At 35.9% G+C, this 18,193-nt stretch overlaps 1 protein-coding gene and 2 long non-coding RNA genes across 9 annotated transcripts in view; 1 reads left to right on the plus strand and 2 right to left on the minus strand.

The window, feature by feature from the left end:
* Positions 1–18,193, minus strand: part of LOC137496507 (uncharacterized) — an 84,580-nt gene that overhangs the window by 39,809 nt on the left and 26,578 nt on the right. Inside the window, exons 4-5 of one of the 6 annotated variants that reach the window (XR_015500058.1) lie at positions 9,789–9,877; positions 9,359–9,718 (exon numbers count right to left, since the gene is read on the minus strand). The exons of the other annotated variants lie outside the window; for them this stretch is intronic. This is a non-coding gene — a long non-coding RNA (uncharacterized LOC137496507). Of the gene's footprint in view, positions 1–9,358; positions 9,719–9,788; positions 9,878–18,193 lie in introns of those variants that run through there. 6 annotated transcript variants of the gene reach the window in all.
* Positions 1–18,193, plus strand: part of fap (fibroblast activation protein, alpha) — a 73,397-nt gene that overhangs the window by 7,037 nt on the left and 48,167 nt on the right. For both annotated transcript variants that reach the window (XR_015499936.1, XM_087268486.1), the window contains exons 7-15: positions 767–839; positions 4,930–5,050; positions 5,599–5,753; positions 9,570–9,667; positions 9,779–9,908; positions 11,284–11,322; positions 14,442–14,540; positions 16,938–17,008; positions 17,108–17,161. Coding sequence is in view for 1 of the 2 variants with exons in the window: in XM_087268486.1 (XP_087124612.1) it covers positions 767–839; positions 4,930–5,050; positions 5,599–5,753; positions 9,570–9,667; positions 9,779–9,908; positions 11,284–11,322; positions 14,442–14,540; positions 16,938–17,008; positions 17,108–17,161 (840 nt within the window). In the remaining variant the exon portion in view is untranslated. The remainder of the gene's footprint in view (positions 1–766; positions 840–4,929; positions 5,051–5,598; positions 5,754–9,569; positions 9,668–9,778; positions 9,909–11,283; positions 11,323–14,441; positions 14,541–16,937; positions 17,009–17,107; positions 17,162–18,193) is intronic.
* LOC147842453 (uncharacterized) lies at positions 77–3,620 on the minus strand. The gene is made up of 2 exons (XR_015500149.1): positions 3,397–3,620; positions 77–2,787 (listed from the first exon to the last, which is right to left on the minus strand). It is a non-coding gene; the product is annotated as an uncharacterized LOC147842453 (long non-coding RNA).

The following is an 18,193-nucleotide window of genomic DNA, read 5'->3' on the forward strand; positions in this document are numbered from 1 at the left end:
TGGATGGTTTATTTGGATTGATGGATGAAATATTTAAATGAATGGATGGATGAATGGTACATTTGGATTTATGGAATTTTTGGATGAATGGAATGATTGGGCAGATGGTGTATTTGGATGGATGCATGGTATATTTGAATTTAGGATGGAATATTTAAATGAATGGATGGATGGTACATTTGGAAGGATAGAATATTTAGATTGATGGATAGTATGATTGGACATAGAATATTTGGATGAATGGACAGATGGTATATTTGGATTGAGGATGAACGGATGGTACATTTAGATGGATGGAATATTTAGATGGATGTATGGTATGATTGCACAGATGGTATATTTGGATGGATGGATGGGGGATGGTATAATTTGGTGGATGGTTTGTATATTTGGACAGACGGTTTATTTGGGTGGATGGATGGAATATTTGGATGAATAGATGGATGGCTGGGTGGATGGGTGGAATATTTGGATGGATGGATGCATAATATATTTGGATGGATAGTATATTTGGATAGATAAATGGATGATATATTTGGATGGATGGATGGTAAATATGAATAGATGAATAGGTGATATATTTGGATGGATGAATGGTATATTTTGATAGACCGTATATTTGAATGGATGGATGGTATTTTTGAATAGATGAAATATTTGGATGGATGGATGGTATATTTGGATGGATGGTCAGACAGTTGGTATATTTGGATGGATGCATGCTTTATTATGCTAGCTAATGACTCTTGTTTTCTGTTGGATTCAGGGAATTTCTCTCTAAGGTTCAGATTCCACATGTGACACAGCTTTTAACCTGGGCACCAGTAGGAAATAAACTGGTGAGTTACAAATAAGCTTTTTTCTCTCATTTTTAAAATTGTGCTGTTTCAGGGTCAGTTTGTCAGCTGAAAGTCAATCTAGAATGCCTAACAAAAAAAAAATAAAAGAAACAGGCAGTTATTCTTTGTAAGGTGAGGTGTAATTGCTGTGATTTCTTTTAATGAGACAGCCTGAATGACTTGGTACTTTATGCGGCTGACAAATGCAATCCGTGGAATGTGCAATCATCCAAAAAAAGCTAGAGACAAAAATGAGAAATATAGATTGTAACAATCACCCTCCAATTAATTTGTTGTTCTGCTGAAAGCCTAGTTTCTTGAAAAAAAAAGGCAATCAACTATCTAAAATTACAAATAAAAAAAAATTGAGTTTTTAAAATTATTGCTTTTTTTGGTTCACAAAACAATTTCTGACAGTCATTTTATTGCTAAATATTTCATCACTCTTTGGTGCATAAAGGTCACACACAAAATCATGTCATATTAAGTCTAAAAATGCAGTTATTCTCACTTTTTAAAGCTGTACATCAAAGTGCAAAGATAAGGGCTAGTTGAAGACTTTCATTTCAAACTTTTAAACAACACTGAAAATGAGTACTCAACTTTGAGGCAATCAGAGACTAAATTCTTTCAGCATAATGGATGAAATTTAATCTAGTATGTGCGTCAGAAAGAACAACAGCTGACGGGGTTTCTGTATTTGAAACTGTTGCATGTGATCTATCGCTCCCTAGGGATATACTGTATAGATGTACAAACATCAGACATCATGTTTATTCATGAAGATTATGGTAATGGTAAACTGATACACGTGTGTGTGAACATCCAACATTGTAGCTTCCACCACCAGCCACATATTAGGTACTCCTTACTAGTACCTGGTTGCCTTCAGAACTGCCTTAATCCTTCATGGCATAGATTCAACAAGATACTGGAAATATTCCTCAGAGATTTTGCTCCATATTGACATGATAGCATCACACAGTTGCTGCAGATTTGTCTGCTGCACATCCATGATGTGAATCTACCGTTGTACCACATCACAAAGCTGCTCTATTGGATTGAATCTGGTGACTGTGGAGGCCATTTGAGTACAATGAACTCATTGTCATGTTCAAGAAACCAGTTTGGGATGATTCGCGCTTTATAACACGGCGGGTTGAAATACTCAGAACAGCCCGTCTGTCACCAACAACCATGCCACGTTCAAAGTCATTTAAATCACCTTTCTTCCCAATTCTGATGCTCGGTTTGAACGGCAGCAGATTGTCTTGATCATGTCTACATGCCTAAATGCATTGAGGTACTGCCATATGATTGGCTGATTAGAAATTTGTGATAACGAGCAATTGAACTAATTGTACCTAATAAAGTGGCCGGTGAGTGTATAAGCACATTCATAATTGTCACCCTAACGACATAAACAAGCACTATTTAGTTGTTTCCTTTCGAGTTTTTTTTGCCCAATACCCCACCATACTCTATATTGAAATGAAACATCGCATAATGAAGAAACATGCGTTTTAATTTTCATCTTATTTTCAGTTTGTTCTACTTTGGAGAATGTCTTCAAAATCACATTTCAATATGCCAATCTTGAAGTGGATAAAAAATAAAACACATTTAGACCTAGAATGCATTTTTAAATCTGAATTGATGTATACATCAATTCTAAATTATCTTAATCCATGTTTTACTTCAATAGGGTATATGCCAAGCTAGTGCTGTTCCCATGCTGATACACTTCAGGTGACCTGTTATTGTGAACTTTTTTCCATTTTATACGGTTCTTTATACAGCATCGATGTTGTAATGTCATTAAAATACATTCAGTTAAATAAACTTTAGCATTTATTTAGTTGCTCATGCGTAAAACGAGACAAAAAGCTGTTTACCCACACGCGCCTGTCAGAATCGGCAGGCTAACGCAGAAGCTCCATTGAATATACTGGGGTAAAATAAATGCTCATATTATAAAGACATGGCGGGGGAGATGTAATTTAATGCAGTGCTTCTTGTACAATCTGAGACCCACTTTAAATCGGATATCACTCAGCTAGTGGAGATCGCTGATTTTTAAAGAAAACAAACCTTAAACGCACCAGATTTTGCATTGGCATTCAAATCGCCGGAAGCGATTAACCCAAATTAAAAGTCCTATTAGCATGCTTCGGCATATACCCTATTCTTTTTTTTTTTAAATAAAGCACATTTCAATTACAATTGTGTTTAAATATGCCCAAGACCAAAGCAGCTTTTGTCTTTTTTTTTTTGCTATGTATTTTCCAGACTTTAAAAAGCATATAAAAACTACAATATTATCATTTATGGTAGCAGTTTGTAGATCTTGAAAAGTTGAGACGATCTTTCCAAAAGAGTATTTTTCTTTCCAAGGTAATGTTACTTTTATTTCCAAAACCACAGAGCTGGCTACAGTGCTCAGCATATAGGTGTACATCATTCACAAATCTCTCATTTTATTCATTTTGTCTATGGGATGCTTTACAATATTATATTTGGAGCTAATCTAACAAAAAGCCCAAAAAAATAGTAGCACAAATGGATGCTTCGGTTTTCCCCACAGTCCAAACACATGCGCTATAGACAGGTCTCTCCATTGGGTACCGGTGACATAAAGAATCACATTTAAAAACCTTCTCTTTGTGTTTAAAGCCCTACATTGTTTGGGCCTTCAATATTTATCCCAACTGATTGTTATTTACACTTCATCCAGACACATGCTTTCCGCTGATCATTCATTCATTTTCTTGTCGGCTTAGTCCCTTTAGTAATCCGGGGTTTGCCACACCAGAATGAACCGCCAACTTATCCAGCAATTTTTTATGCAGCGGATGCCCTTCCAGCTGCAACCCATCTCTGGGAAACATCCACACACACATTCACACAAACACTCATACACTATGGACAATTTAGCCTACCCAATTCACCTGTACTGCATGTCTTTGGACTGTGGGGAAAACCAGAGCACCCAGAGGAAACCCACGCGAACACAAAAATGCCAAATGAGCCAAGGCTCAAACCAGCGACCTTCTTGCTGTGAGGTGACAACACTACCTACTGCGACGCCCTTCCGCTGATCAGTTTTTATTAAAAGTTCCAAAAGCCCACCTCAAAAGTAGGGGCGAACATGGTTTTGCCATAGCAGGTCCACGCCTCTGGAATGCCCTGCCATTACAACTTAAAAAGGCTTCATCGCTGCCTAGTTTTAAATCTAAATTAAAGACTCATTTTTTTTCTAGGACTTTTTGAAGCATAAGTCCTTCCCTTCGCAAAAATTAGGCAAAAAGTTCAAAAATGTTTTGCTCTTTTTATTGTTACACTTTATTTGTTCTTTTTTTATTATGAGCCTATTGCTGTTACTGTTTTTATGCCCATACCATTAGTTTTTTTTCTCTCTGTAAAGCACTTTGTTCAGCCTTGTGGCAGTTGGAATAATAATAAATTGTTGCAAATAAAAAGTTGCTATATAAATAAATTAAACTATAGGTGAATTGGGTAAGCTAAATTGGCCATAGTGTAGGAGTGTGTTAATGAGTGTGTATGGGTGTTTCCCAGTAATGGGTTGCAGCTGGAAGGGCATCCGCTGTGTAAAACATGTTCTCCCTGCCTTCACGTGGGTTTCCTCCGGGTGCTCCGTTTTCCCCCACAGTCCAAAGACATGCGGTACAGGTGAATTGGGTAGGCTAAATTGTCCGTAGTGTATGAGTGTGTGTGTGAATGTGTGTGGATGTTTCCCAGAGATGGGTTGCGGCTGGAAGGGCATCTGCTGCGTTAAAACTTGCTGGATAAGTTGGCGGTTCATTCCGCTGTGGCAACCCAGGATTAATAAAGGGACTAAGCGGACAAGAAAATGAATGAAAACATATGCTGGAATAGTAATCGGTTCATTCCGCTGTGGCGACCCCTGATAAATAAGGGACTAAGCTAAAGAAAAATGAATGAATGATTTATCCTGAGCACTGTATAACTGAGGACCTTATTGTGCCCTTCAGCATCACATCACCAAACTGAGTCAGCCAGCTTTATTGTTTTGAAACAGTCGATGCTAATGACCACGCATCATCCACAGGCTTACGTATGGAATTTTAATATTTACCTCAAAGCAAGCGCCACTGCCGAGGCCGTGCAAGTCACACATAATGGAAAAGGCAATGAAATTCTCAATGGAGTCCCAGACTGGGTTTATGAAGGTAAATACATGATGCATTCATAAGAAATATACAGCTGATGTCTGAATTATTAGCCCTCCTGTATACTTTTTACTCCAGTTTCTGTTTAACACATTTCTAATCATAATAGTTTTAATACCTCTTTTCTAATAACTGATTTCTTTTATCTTTGCCATGATGACAGTAAATAATATTTGACTAGATATTTTTCAAGACACTTCTATTCAGCTTAAAGGCTTAACTAGGTAATTAGGCATGTCAGGGTAATTAGGCATGACATTATACAGCGATGGTTTGTTCTGTAGACAGCTGAAAAATAAATATTGCTTAAGAGGGCTAATACTATTGACCCTAAAATGGTTAAAATATTAAAAACAGCTTTAATTCTACCCAAAATAAAACAAAAAAGACTTTATCCAGAAGAAAAAAAACATAGGAAATACTGTGAAAAATCCCTTGCTCTGTTAAACATCATTTGGGAAATATTTGAAAGGGCTAATAATTCTGACTTCAACTGTACATTCATTCATACCTGCTAATCTATCTGTTTCTTTTCTCTCTCTCTCAAGAGGAAGTGTTTGCCTCCAATGAAGCCATCTGGTGGTCTCCGCAGGGCAAATATCTGGCTTACCTACAAGTTAATGACACTGGAGTTCACAGCATTGAATATTCATTGTATGGAAATGACCAGTACCCAGTCACAGTATTCGTCCCCTACCCGAAAGTAAGTAAACATCCCAGCATTTCAGAATGTCTAGTGTCACTACTGCCTGAGCGATACGTGACTGTCACACATCACAATAAGGCTTCAATAGTAAATGTATTTACTAAGTACTTGAACAGCATTTATGAACCATAGTTCAGCATTCACTAATTCCTAATTAACATCAAAATCCATGCTTGTAAATGCACCATGAGTTGACATGAACTAACAATGAAAAACTTTACATTCATTAACATGAACAAATACTGTAATAAATGTATTGTTTATTCATGTTATTAAATGACAATAAAAATTCTTCCTGAAATTAAATGACAATAAAACTGAACTTTTACTTATAGGTACACAATACACTTTAAATAAAATCACATAACTTTTCCATTCCCACAGAGGATTCTGTCATTATCTCCTCCCTTGAGGTTAAGAGTCTGGGGGTCATCTTCGACAGCACCCTTTTATTCACTGCACATGTTAATAATGTCACCCAGTCCTCCTATTTCCACCTTCGAAATATAGATCATTTACGTCCTTCCCTCACTCCTCATTCAGCTGCCATTCTTGTTCATAGTTTAGTCACATCCCGTTTAGATTACTGTAAATCCCTTCTGTTTGGCCTCTCTAAAAAAACTCTTCATAAATTACAGCTGGTACAAAACGCTGCAGCCCGTATTTTCACGAAAACCCTCTGTCTGTCACATCACAACCATTCTACAACAGCTTCACTGGCTTCCCATCTCTTTCAGAATTAATTTTAAAGGGCACCTATTGTGAAAAATCTACTTTTCAAGCTATTTGGACAAACGTGTTAATATAGTGTACAGACCATCATATTGAGCTTATATAAATACACCCAGTCCTTTTTTTTTCAATTTAACAACATAAAAACGGTGGACCAATTGGAGTGGTTTTCAGACCGACCAAAACTTTACGTAGGTGTGCGATCCCCCCGCCCACTGAATTGATTGACAGCTGCGCGCATTAACATGTCCCGGTTGTCATGTGTATGTCAACAAGACCAGGCAGACATACGCAAAGCAACCGGGAATAAAAGGTCTGTTCTGTTCGCTAGGATCAGCAATCATCATCAAATGTGATTAAGAGTAAGTTTCACATGTTTAAAGTGTTTTTAAATCAGTGCGCGTGTGTAATTAATTACAGCGTTTAACTTCAGCTTTACTTCGTCAGCACAGCCGCGTGTCAGAACAATTATAAAAGAAGACGCTTCAATCCTGGTTTGTGGAAGTTAAATCAGGTTTATTTTGTACATTAGCATAACAGATATCCACACAGTACTGAAGGGTTAGCCTGTATCATGACACATTTGAGTGCAAAAACAGTGCAAAGCTAAGCGCGCTCTGTCTGTCTGCGTGTGTGTGTGTGTGTCAGCTGCGGTGTGCGTGTGTATCTGTGTGTGTGTGTGTGTTTGTGCGCGTGCGGGCTCGTGAACTTTGTAACGATATTGTGAGTGACTCAATGCAACTTCACAATACTGATTAGTAAAGATTAGTTCTTACTGTAGTATTTCTCACAAACGCTACGTGAGACCTTCTTCCTTTAAGTCTGTCTGTTGTCTGAAGCAGCAGAGGGAGGAGATTAAAGCACGCGGGAAGACACATAGAAACAGTAGGCGGGCAGAACTCGCCTTAAAGGCGCAGTACGACAAAACCACCCCCTGGTGGAAATAAGTATAAAACAGGATCTTGTAAAAGGTATAATGAAAAATCTGATGGGTGTTTTGAGCTGAAACTTTATATACACATTCTAGAGACGCAAAAGACTTATATTAAATCTGAAAAAAGGGGTAACCTAGGTGCCCTTTAAAATACTTCTCACTTTTAAAGCCATCCACAATCTCGCTCCTCCATACCTTGCTAATCTTGTTCATATCGCCACACCTTCTCCAACACTCAGGTCTTCTTTTATTCACCTCACTGTTCCCTCTGTCCGCCTTGTCACCATGGGGAGCAGATCCTTCAGCCACTCTCCTCCTCAACTTTGGAATTCACTTCCTCCTGATCTCCGTAATTTAGACTCTCTTTCACAATTTAAGTCCAAACTCAAAACACATCTATTTAGAACAGCCTATTCACTTTGACCTGATTGCATTTTTAAAGGGCCATGAAACCCCCTCGTTTCAGCAGGGTGTTTTCACACCTTTACTTTGGAAAAAGTCAGAAAAGTGGGCGTGTCCAGCTCTGTTTAGGGGGGAGTGTCGGAGGAACTAAAGTGGGATGGTGTGGGAGTGTCTATTTGGGCACGCGCGAGTTTCAGAGTCAAAATACACACCCACACAGACAGGAGAAAGGGATGGTGTTTAACCTACAGGGACATCTGTAGTCGAATTATTTGCCAAATTATTAAATGTTGGACTTTAACTGCAGTTTGGCTCTTTCATTCAGGGAATTCATTCATGTCTCTCGCGACAAACGAGATATTTGATTCGAGGAACTGCTGCAAGCGTGTATTTTTCATGCAATGTTTGATACCGCACGGCAAATGAGAGAAAAAAAAAACTCTGCATTTCCCGGAAACTTACATGCACACGGCAGGTAGCGTCAGAAAGCCGCGTGTGTTATTCCGGTCACAAAATGCGATGCTATGTTTGCACTCAGTGCAATAGTTAACTTATTTCGATACGAACAAACTGAATAAACAAAGAGCACTGGTCGCTCACTTACCAAATCTGTAGAGACAGAACAATCACCAGCAACTAGAGCCGCGTCTTTATAAAGAGAATACTACAAGCAAATCCAGATTTCAGCGTTTGCAGATGAGAACAGCTCTCAGGTAAACAATAATCCTCCTTAGACACGTAAGTTATTGTTGTCGAGCGTCGCGTACACTGTTAATCCACACGTGATCCAGATAAGCTCTCACAGAGAGAAAATGAAAACGAAACTTAACAGCAGCAAACTATAAAAGCAACACTTCACGCTTGTTTTGCCAACACAACGTGGCGTCTTTGTGGTGTAAACACGGTGACACTAATGAATATTAATGAAGTAGCACAATAGAGCGCGCTGATTGGTTTGACCAAAGCCTTACTCATGCATTAATGCATCACACTGTAAGACGTAATAAGACTCACTCTGGCACAGACGCCCAGTCTGCACGCTGGAATACACACTATTATGTCATGACCGTGACGCAGCTTCAAAAATTCGTTTCAAACAGGAAGTACAAATTTGCTTGAAATAACGCAAAAACAACCAATTTACACTTTTTAGTGAAATATAGGTGTCCTAATAGTGTTTTTAGCAGTGTGAGACACATATACGACTGTCAAGAGCTCAAAAAATGTGTTTTGGTGTTTCGTGACCCTTTAAAGTTTGTATTGTATTCTATTGTTCTTATTGTGTTTTTATTTGAGTTGATTATTCTAGCTGTGCTCTACAGTTACCTTGAGTGTCATGAAAGGCGCCTTTAAATAAAATGCATTATTATTATTATTAATAATATTTTATTTATTAATATTATTATATTATTATTTATATTATAATATTATTATTATTATTAATAATAAATGCAATTACTAATACAACCTTATACAATACAACCTCCAACACGGTACTAGAAAGATGTACCTAATAAAGTGGCCGGTGAGTGTATATTAAGGTGGAACTATCATTTATTCTTATGCAAAGAGAAATTTGAAGTATTTAAATCACTTACATTTATCTTTAATGAATTAAAGCTCCTTTCAAATACTCTACATAGCATTAAAGGCTTCATGAATAGGCTTGTTGGTCTGTGCTGTTCTGGTATTACAAAACATCAAATACATTATTTTGTTACTAAACTGTTGTTCTTCTCACAAAGGCAGGATCTGTTATACCCAGAGCAAGGCTGTTTGTTATTGATGTAGAAAATCCATCCAGACAATCCGAAGTTGTGGTACCGAAATCAGTCGGGTCAGGGTGTGTCCCTCTTCTGCTTTTAGTTTTACATTTTCACACAAAGCCTCACATCTGAAACATTACAATTATTTATTACTTTTTTTTATTTTTTATTCTACACTCTTTCCCCAGAGATCACTACCTGAGTACAGTCACGTGGGTCACAGATGATCGGCTGGCTGTCCAATGGATGCCGCGCAGACAGGACAGTGTACTCCTGCAGATCTACGACTACGATGGCACCAAGTGGAAAGAAAGCACGGTGAAGTAGATTGTTAGCTAAATACTTTGCAGAAATAGCAAAAAGCATCTGTAGATTCAGTCTGGCCCTACACATTTTCAATCATAACAGAGAAGTTTTTTTTTCAACACATTTCTAATCATAATAGTTTTAATAATTAATTTCTAATAACTATAATATAAATAAATATTTATATTATAATAAATATAATAATAATTTTTGTCATGATGACAGTAAATAATATTTGACTAGATATTTTTCAAGACACTTCTATACAGCTTAAAGTGACATTTAAAGGCTTAACTAGGTTAATTAGTTTAACTAGGCAGGTTAGGGTAATTAGGCAAGTTATTGTATAATGATGGTTTGTTCTGTAGACTAATCGAAAAAATTATAGCTTAAAGGGGCTAATAATATTGAGCTTAAAATGGTGTTTAAAAATTAAATACTGCTTTTATTCTAGCCGAAATAAAACAAATAAGACTCTCTAAAAGAAAAAATATCAGTCATACTATGACAATTTCCTTGCTCTGTTAAACATCATTTGGGAAATAAAAAAATAAATAAATAAAAATTCAAAGGGGGGCTAATAATTAAGACTTCAACTGTGTATGTGCATAAAATCACTTGTGCTAGTGCTACTGCTTGTTTTCTCTTCCATACACAAAAGTAACATGAAAGATTATAAGAGCCAATTGTGACTGTCAAAAAACCAACAACAACAACAGCATGTAATAAAACAGTTTGTATGACAATGTGCAATATGTTCAGAGTACCCTGAGGTTATATGACCTAATTACAGACAAATAATAAAAGTTTTCATAGAATAATGTAATTTTTCTATAAGGTATATAAAGCTTAGTTCTTTTAATCAATTTTCATCATTTAATATTATTTAATGTAATTTAATTTTAATTAAAGTTAGTTAATGGTACATAATCTATACTCTTAGTTTTTTTTTTTCTTGTTGATTTCTAAGTTAATATTTGAATGTGTAATTATTTGTTATTATAACTTCCTGTTTCAACCTTTTATGCTGCCTTTTGGAAAATCTCATTGTAAATAAGAACTGGTTCTTAGTTGATTTAAATGGTTATTATTATTATTTTTATTTTTATTATTAAAACTAGATACAGTGATATTTCCCACTATAAAGAACATTTTACACAATATAAATGTCCAGACTATTAAAGATCTACGAAACAGATAATTTAATTAATATCTCAAATATACAGAAGTGATATGAATTTAACTGTGAGAGAGAATATGCATTAACTTAGGCTTGCATGCTGATATTTCATCAACTTGAGAATAACTGCATCAATTTGACGTCAAGCTGTTCAAACAATTTGAATACCGTCATTTAACTGAATATACTGATTTTTTTTTTATATAGAAATTTGAACAGAAGAGCAAAACTGGATGGGTTGGACGGGTAAGTTTTGCAACAAATCACATTCTTTAAAGGGCTCCAATTATGCTCCTTATATTACAAGGCAATTTAATGCTCGGGTGTCCCCAGAATGTGCCTGAAGTTTCAGCTTTAAATAGCTCACGGATGTTTTATTACATCATGCTGCGAACGCCCACAAATTAGGTGAAAGCAAAAATAGCTTGTATTTGTGCTGCTTATTAATGAATATGCTACTGATCTCCACCCATTTTGGGAAGAAGTGTCTTTCTAGAAGAAGACGGAGTCTTTACAGCATTGGTCTCTATCCTAACTAAAACATCAGTGTTTTATTTGCATACATTTTAAAGCGGTCAGTTTAAAATCCTGATATATGGTCCAAACACACTAAAAGACAGCATAGCAAGTTTTGTTTTTCAACTTGAACAGAAACTGTCAATTGCACAGAAGGTTACATTGTAAACATACAACGCTCACATGAACACAGTCAGTTTTGTCTGTGATTGTACACAGCTGGGAAAGAAAACGTGTATATTTGGTCTGTGTACTAAAATGGTAGCAATCTAACAGATTTCAGTACCTGGTGCTGTCTATTAGGGGTGGGGGAAAATAAATACAACAGTAATATTTTTTGTGGTAATGTTATATTAATACATGAATGCCCGAATTTATATAAAATTACCAATGTTTCATTATACTATTAGGTTAAAAAATATAATGAATTGTCCAATAGATAGTGGTGTTAAACTTGTTTCACTGTAATAACATAAAAAGGGTGGAAAAGGTGCATACAGCAGTTATGATATATATTTTCATTAAAGTGTGTGTCAGTTTGCACTGAAACATACATACTGAGTAGGGTTGGGCGATGTTGACCAATTTTGCATCATACAATGTCTAATATGAAACATCGCGATGGTATCGTCGTCATAGGCGGAGGTAAATTAATTATTTATGAATATTTAATTAATTCGTAACGAATTAATTATTTGTAGCCTTCCGTTTCAACTACCTGACCCACATGGTCTTTGTTTTACCCACAAACAAATCCTAAATACTGTAAATAAAGATAAGGTACACACAAATTACCACATCAATCGCTTTTTCCACGGGAGGTTGGTCGGTAAAAAAGTTGCACAACCAACAGTATCTGAGGTTTTCACTAAAATTACTAAGTACAAGTGTGAAAGACTGAAGCAGTGTACTGATACTGTGACACATTACTTGATAGATTCAAAAGACCAAATAGTCGTTAGATAAAGACGGGATTAATTAAATATCACGTTTCACAACTATTGACCTTATTGTAAAATGCGGAAGTGCGCCTGTTTTTTGTGCGATTGTTTTAATACTTCCGATTCATTCGCCTATGGGAGAAATGACAAGGAATGATAAACGGCAGAAAACGGTCAAACTACTAGCTCTACAAACAAATGTTTGCATGACTATACAGACCAAATAGAATAATGTAATAAGAAAATATCAGTTTGCAACATCAAACGGCGTAACGAGCAGTTTTTAATGTCTAAAAATGAATAGAAGTGAATGAAACCGGAAGTCTCGAGCAAAAAACATTCAAATGGCTGCGCCTGCTCGCCGGCAAAGAATAAGGTAAATAGTGAGACTCGATCCAGCAGTACATCATTGATAAACTGTCTAACGTGCACTGCTCTCTGGAGCTCAGACGTGTGTGGTCACGTGATGTGCGTTTTCAGCGGATGGAGGGTTGTTCAGTAATGCTAGATAAAACAGTGTGGATGTGGATCATTTTCGTTCTTAAATGGCATTTTAACACTAAGACATATTAATATAAACAGGGCCTAAGTGTGTATTTTTTGCGAGCGGGTTTGCGACGGGAGCGGGGCGGAGAATCGGTAATGCCGGCTCAGCATCATGTTGTCTATTGGCCATCAGCGATGGATAATGACATTATCTATCGACCCAACCCTAATACTGAGAAATGTTTTTTAGTTAGAGATGCTGCCAAAGGTATCACTCTGTGACAGTTTGGTAATAAATTGCAATATAAAGCAGAATATGACCATTTAAAATTGCAATAATCTTTTATCATGTCAAATATAGTTATAATAGTACATCGCGCTCCTGACTAAACGTTAGCAGCATGTATTTTGTATACAGTGATTTTTACTGATCAATGCTAAGAGCATATCGCCAGTGGACGTAGGCACAGTTGGGGAAATCTGGAACAGCACATTAAACAATTGCTGCGTCCCAATCCGCATACTATGCATCCTAAATAGTATTTGAAAATAGAATTAGTATTTCCCAAACCATAGTATGTCGAAAAGAGTATGCCAGAGGTGCAATGGTTTGCTATTTCCGGTAACGAATTTAAGTGTAGAGGCGTCCAACTCTAACTGCTCATATTTCCCAAATTACATTGCGCATTGGACGTGAATTCGATTAGAACTACAACGCGTGTGAAAAGTGTAAATAAACCACAAACACGATGGACGCGCGAGACCAACAGTCAAGTAGAGAGGTTGGTAAAGATGTTTGAATGACTGTTAGTCAATATCTATCCGACTGTAAAATATTTAAATTACATTATCTGTGTTATATTTCATCTGCAACAACAATACTGAACTTATATAATGATGCATTTAGACGTCAAAACGTCTGAATGCATAATTACCCAAAGACCTGAGGAGATTTCTCTGCATGAAAGACTCATGAATGGGAGATTAACCTGCTGATGCTTCACCAATAAGGGAGGAAATTAAATACAACAGAAATGTGGATGGTGTGTGGATGATTGACAATGGGCATAACTAAGCAACACAACGACCTGTTAAAGAGGAAGTGGTATGTCCCAAAGCTTGCATACTCTTCTGTTGCACACTCAAAAGTACAAACCTTTCCTTCACAAAAAAAAAGTACATACTTTTAGGGCGTAGTACAAGTATGCAAATTGGGACGCAACAACAGAGTCTGATTACTACTAATGGAGCTTAGTTTAAAAAAAAAAAAAAAAGGGGTCGATTTATTTTTTTTATTTACCACACCCACACCAGCGTTCAAACACCATGTGAAAAAAAACATTTTCATTAACAGATCCCCTTTAAATGATCCTAATTCACAGTAAAGAGGCTAATCTATAAATGATCTGTTTCTTCCCACAGTATTTTCCTTCAGCTCCTTACTTTGCTGCAAATAACATGAGTTTTTACAAAGTTATGAGCAATGACAATGGTTATAAACATCTACACTATGTAAATGCGGTAAGTAATGCTTTTTTTATATATTGTGCATGCATATACATACATATGCTGTGTCTACAAAACGCAATCTCAAAATAAGAGTTTAAGTGAAATGATTACATTGCTCTACAGAAAATATTAGTTATATTTTTAAACATTGTTAAAGGTTGTTATTATTAGCTCTGAGATTGGGATTCAATGTTAACTATGGGTCAAATGATACTCTTATAGAGATTAAATCTTCTTCATAGGTAGCATACTAAATACAAGTGCCTATTTCAATGACTTTTGTGAAAAGAAAATATGGGTGAAATACTTTATCCAGACTTCGCTTAAGCATAAGTGGATTTATAAAGCGAAAGATCTTTAGTATGACCTTAATACAAGCAATTATAGAAATAATATGTAAGCATATTATATTGCATGCTGTTTTAAGGTTAAAACCTAGCTGACAAATGGGTTTAAAGGATAATAACAAAGTATAACGATTTAAAATGACATTATTTTGGAGTTGTACTGCAAGCATTTAATTTTATTGTCATCAAATGATTCTTGTTCTTTTTGTTATACAAACTATTGTAACACTGAATGTCATCCATGGTAGAGGTCTGCAATCTGCACCCGACCAGATTTCATTCGACACGGGAATAAAATTCGGAATAAAGCGCGGGAGTGGTTGGTAACTGGTTTATTTTTGAACGGGAGCGGGCGGTCTAACAATAACACTCCCGACTCCCGAGCGAGCGAGCACACGCATGTATGTGTGTGAATGAGACAGCATGATGCTGCGTTTAGCTTGTTTGTTGCTGTGTGTGTGTGTGTGTGTGTGTGTGTGTGAATGAGAGTGAGGTTTGTGCTGTGTGTGTATGTGTTTGAATGAGAGAGAGCGTGATGTTGCTGTCTGTGTGTGTGTCACTTGCTTGGCGCTGTGTTTATACAGACAGCGTGTTATAGGCTGTCTGGACTCTGTACGGCTGAGTGGTTTTCGGTTTTGTTCTCCCCCCTGCCCATTAGCGGAAATGGGCGCGGCAGGTAGAAAACGATGCGGGTCGGACAGCAGGACAGCGAATGCTGCACATAAGCAGGAGCGGTCGCGTTCGGACTAAAACCTGGTGGGTGCGGGCGGGAGCGGGATTCAAAATTTAGTCCCGCGCAGATCTCTAATCCATGGTGTCTTCTGTACATTATAGTAAAAATGTATACTAGAGATTTTGTGCAGAAAAGTAACAAATTCACGTTCTAATGTTCACAACAACAATAAAAAAAGATTTTTAAAGCTGCATTTTACTTTCATTATTCTAATGCTTAAAGCCCTTTTTGTTTATGAACCTTATGTTATTGTATGATTGTTGAGAACATCTCAAAGATTGGTTAATAACTTACCACAGTGGCCAAGAGATCTGAAATGCTCTGCAAAACATGCTTAGGAAAACACTGCAAATTGAGCAGACTACAACAGAAATGTGTCCGGGGGACCCCCAAAAAATAAGAAACCCTGAAGCGTGCTGTTTTGAGTCAGTAAAAAAACAACACTTCACAGATCTCTGACAACACCATTGGCTCTAAAGGCTGATTAATACTTATGACGCACACATCTCAAAAAAACGACGCATAGTGATTGGTCGGCTTGGTAGCCGTGACGTGTGGGCGGGACTGCGAGCCGCACAAACCCGCTGGAGCAATATGTACAATTGTCGAGTCCTGTGAGGTAGCTCCAGATGGAACCTTTTGCTTTGTTTACCTTATAATTAAAGTTGTTGCACGTCCACCAATTGCCGCCTTTAAATGAGTGTAGCAACTTGAGGTAGCGCTCAGAAAAAACAAAGCACCGACGAAAAAACTTGCAGGAACATAAAAACCTGCTAGAGTTTCCGTAGTGTTATTGCAGAGCAACACGAACAGCACACTGAAGTAGAAATGTAGAGCTACGCCCAAGGCAGGCGCCACGGGTCCCGACGATCACTTGACGCAGACGTATAAATCAGCCGTTAAAACACAAGTAGCTGGGTTATTAATTTTTTGGGGTCCCCCAACACATTTTTTATGTGGTGTGCAATATTTGCAGGGGATTTCTGTATTTGAATGTGTTGTAAGACTTTACGAGGGCGTGTGTTGTCAAATAAATGAAGATACATTCTAAATTTGGTAGAGTTTTTCTATTTCCATGTGTTTTCGTAACTTGCAGCACGTTAAGAAACATTCCACTGTAAACTGAAAAAAACTGAATATTTTTGTAAATGAATGGGGGAAAAAATCCAGAACCAAAGATAAATGAGTATGATCACTTTTGGAAATCTACCATGCAAATGTGTCTTTCAAAAGTTATTGGCCAGAGGACATACAGTGTCATGTCATACGCAAAGAAAGACTGGAGTACAAGCCTAGTTGGTTTGTTAACGGTGTTGTTATTTTTTGCAGGGAAAAGCAACACCTATCACCTCTGGCAAATGGGAAGTAATATACATCTCCAAAGTTACCAAAGATTCCATGTGCGTATGAAGTGTAGGAGATTCTTGTTTTGACAAGATGCTCAAGTACCTGTCTGCTAAAATAACCCTGCATATATTTAAAGTCTGCTCTTTCCACAGATATTATGTGAGTAATGAACACATGGCAAGACCTGGACAGAGAAACCTTTACAAGTAAATATAACTTTCTGCATCAGCGTGTATAAGGAGAATATTGCAATATTTAAGAATTAAGTAATTTCTTTGGATAGACTTCAACAGTAACTCTTTACCATGGTCTTTCAACAGTACATCTTTGCCACTGTGCTTCAAGCACTAAATTTAAGTTTAATTATGTAAAATAGAATGCAATGTAATAATTAACAACTCATTCTAAGCTTTACTTTGACATTTTCAAAAATAGTTTAAATTAAAGTTTTTATTTAAATAAAGCAGACACTTTGTATACATTTAAAGATGCCATAGAATGAAAATCTGAATATACCTAAATATAGCATATATGCCCTAATGAGAAATTGAAATTCTTTTTCAAAGATTTGATGTTTATAAATTTGTCTTTCCAACCCAACTAAAATATAATATACTATATATATATATATATATATATATATATATATATATATATATATATATATATATATATATATATTATATACACACACACACACACACACACACACACACACACACACACACACACACACACACACAAGTATAATAATGTTTATTCATATAATAAATGAATAACATTTTTAAAAAATATATGAAATTGAAATATAATAAAAATTGTAAAATAAATAAAAACTAAAATTGAAATAAATATAAATAATAAAAATTAAAAAAGTTTAAAATAACAAATGAAAAATAAACAAATAAACAACACACACACACACACACGCATATATACATATATATATATATATATATATATATATATATATATATATATATATATATATATATATATATATATATATATATATATATATATATATATATATATAAATTGAAAAAAGTACAAAATATAAAAAAATTAAGTTAAAAATAAAATTACAAATTGGTTTATATATTTGTTATACATATGTTTTCTCAGCCAAACTAAAATAAACTTTATAAGTACAATTATGTAATATGTAACAACATTTTAAAAAATATATGAAATTGAAATAAATCTACAAAATAAATATAAGAAAAATGCATTTTTAA

The sequence above is a fragment of the Danio rerio genome, chromosome 9, assembly GCF_052040795.2.
Source record: "Danio rerio strain M-AB ecotype USA chromosome 9, GRCz13ab, whole genome shotgun sequence".
NCBI classification, from domain to species: Eukaryota; Metazoa; Chordata; class Actinopteri; order Cypriniformes; family Danionidae; genus Danio; species Danio rerio.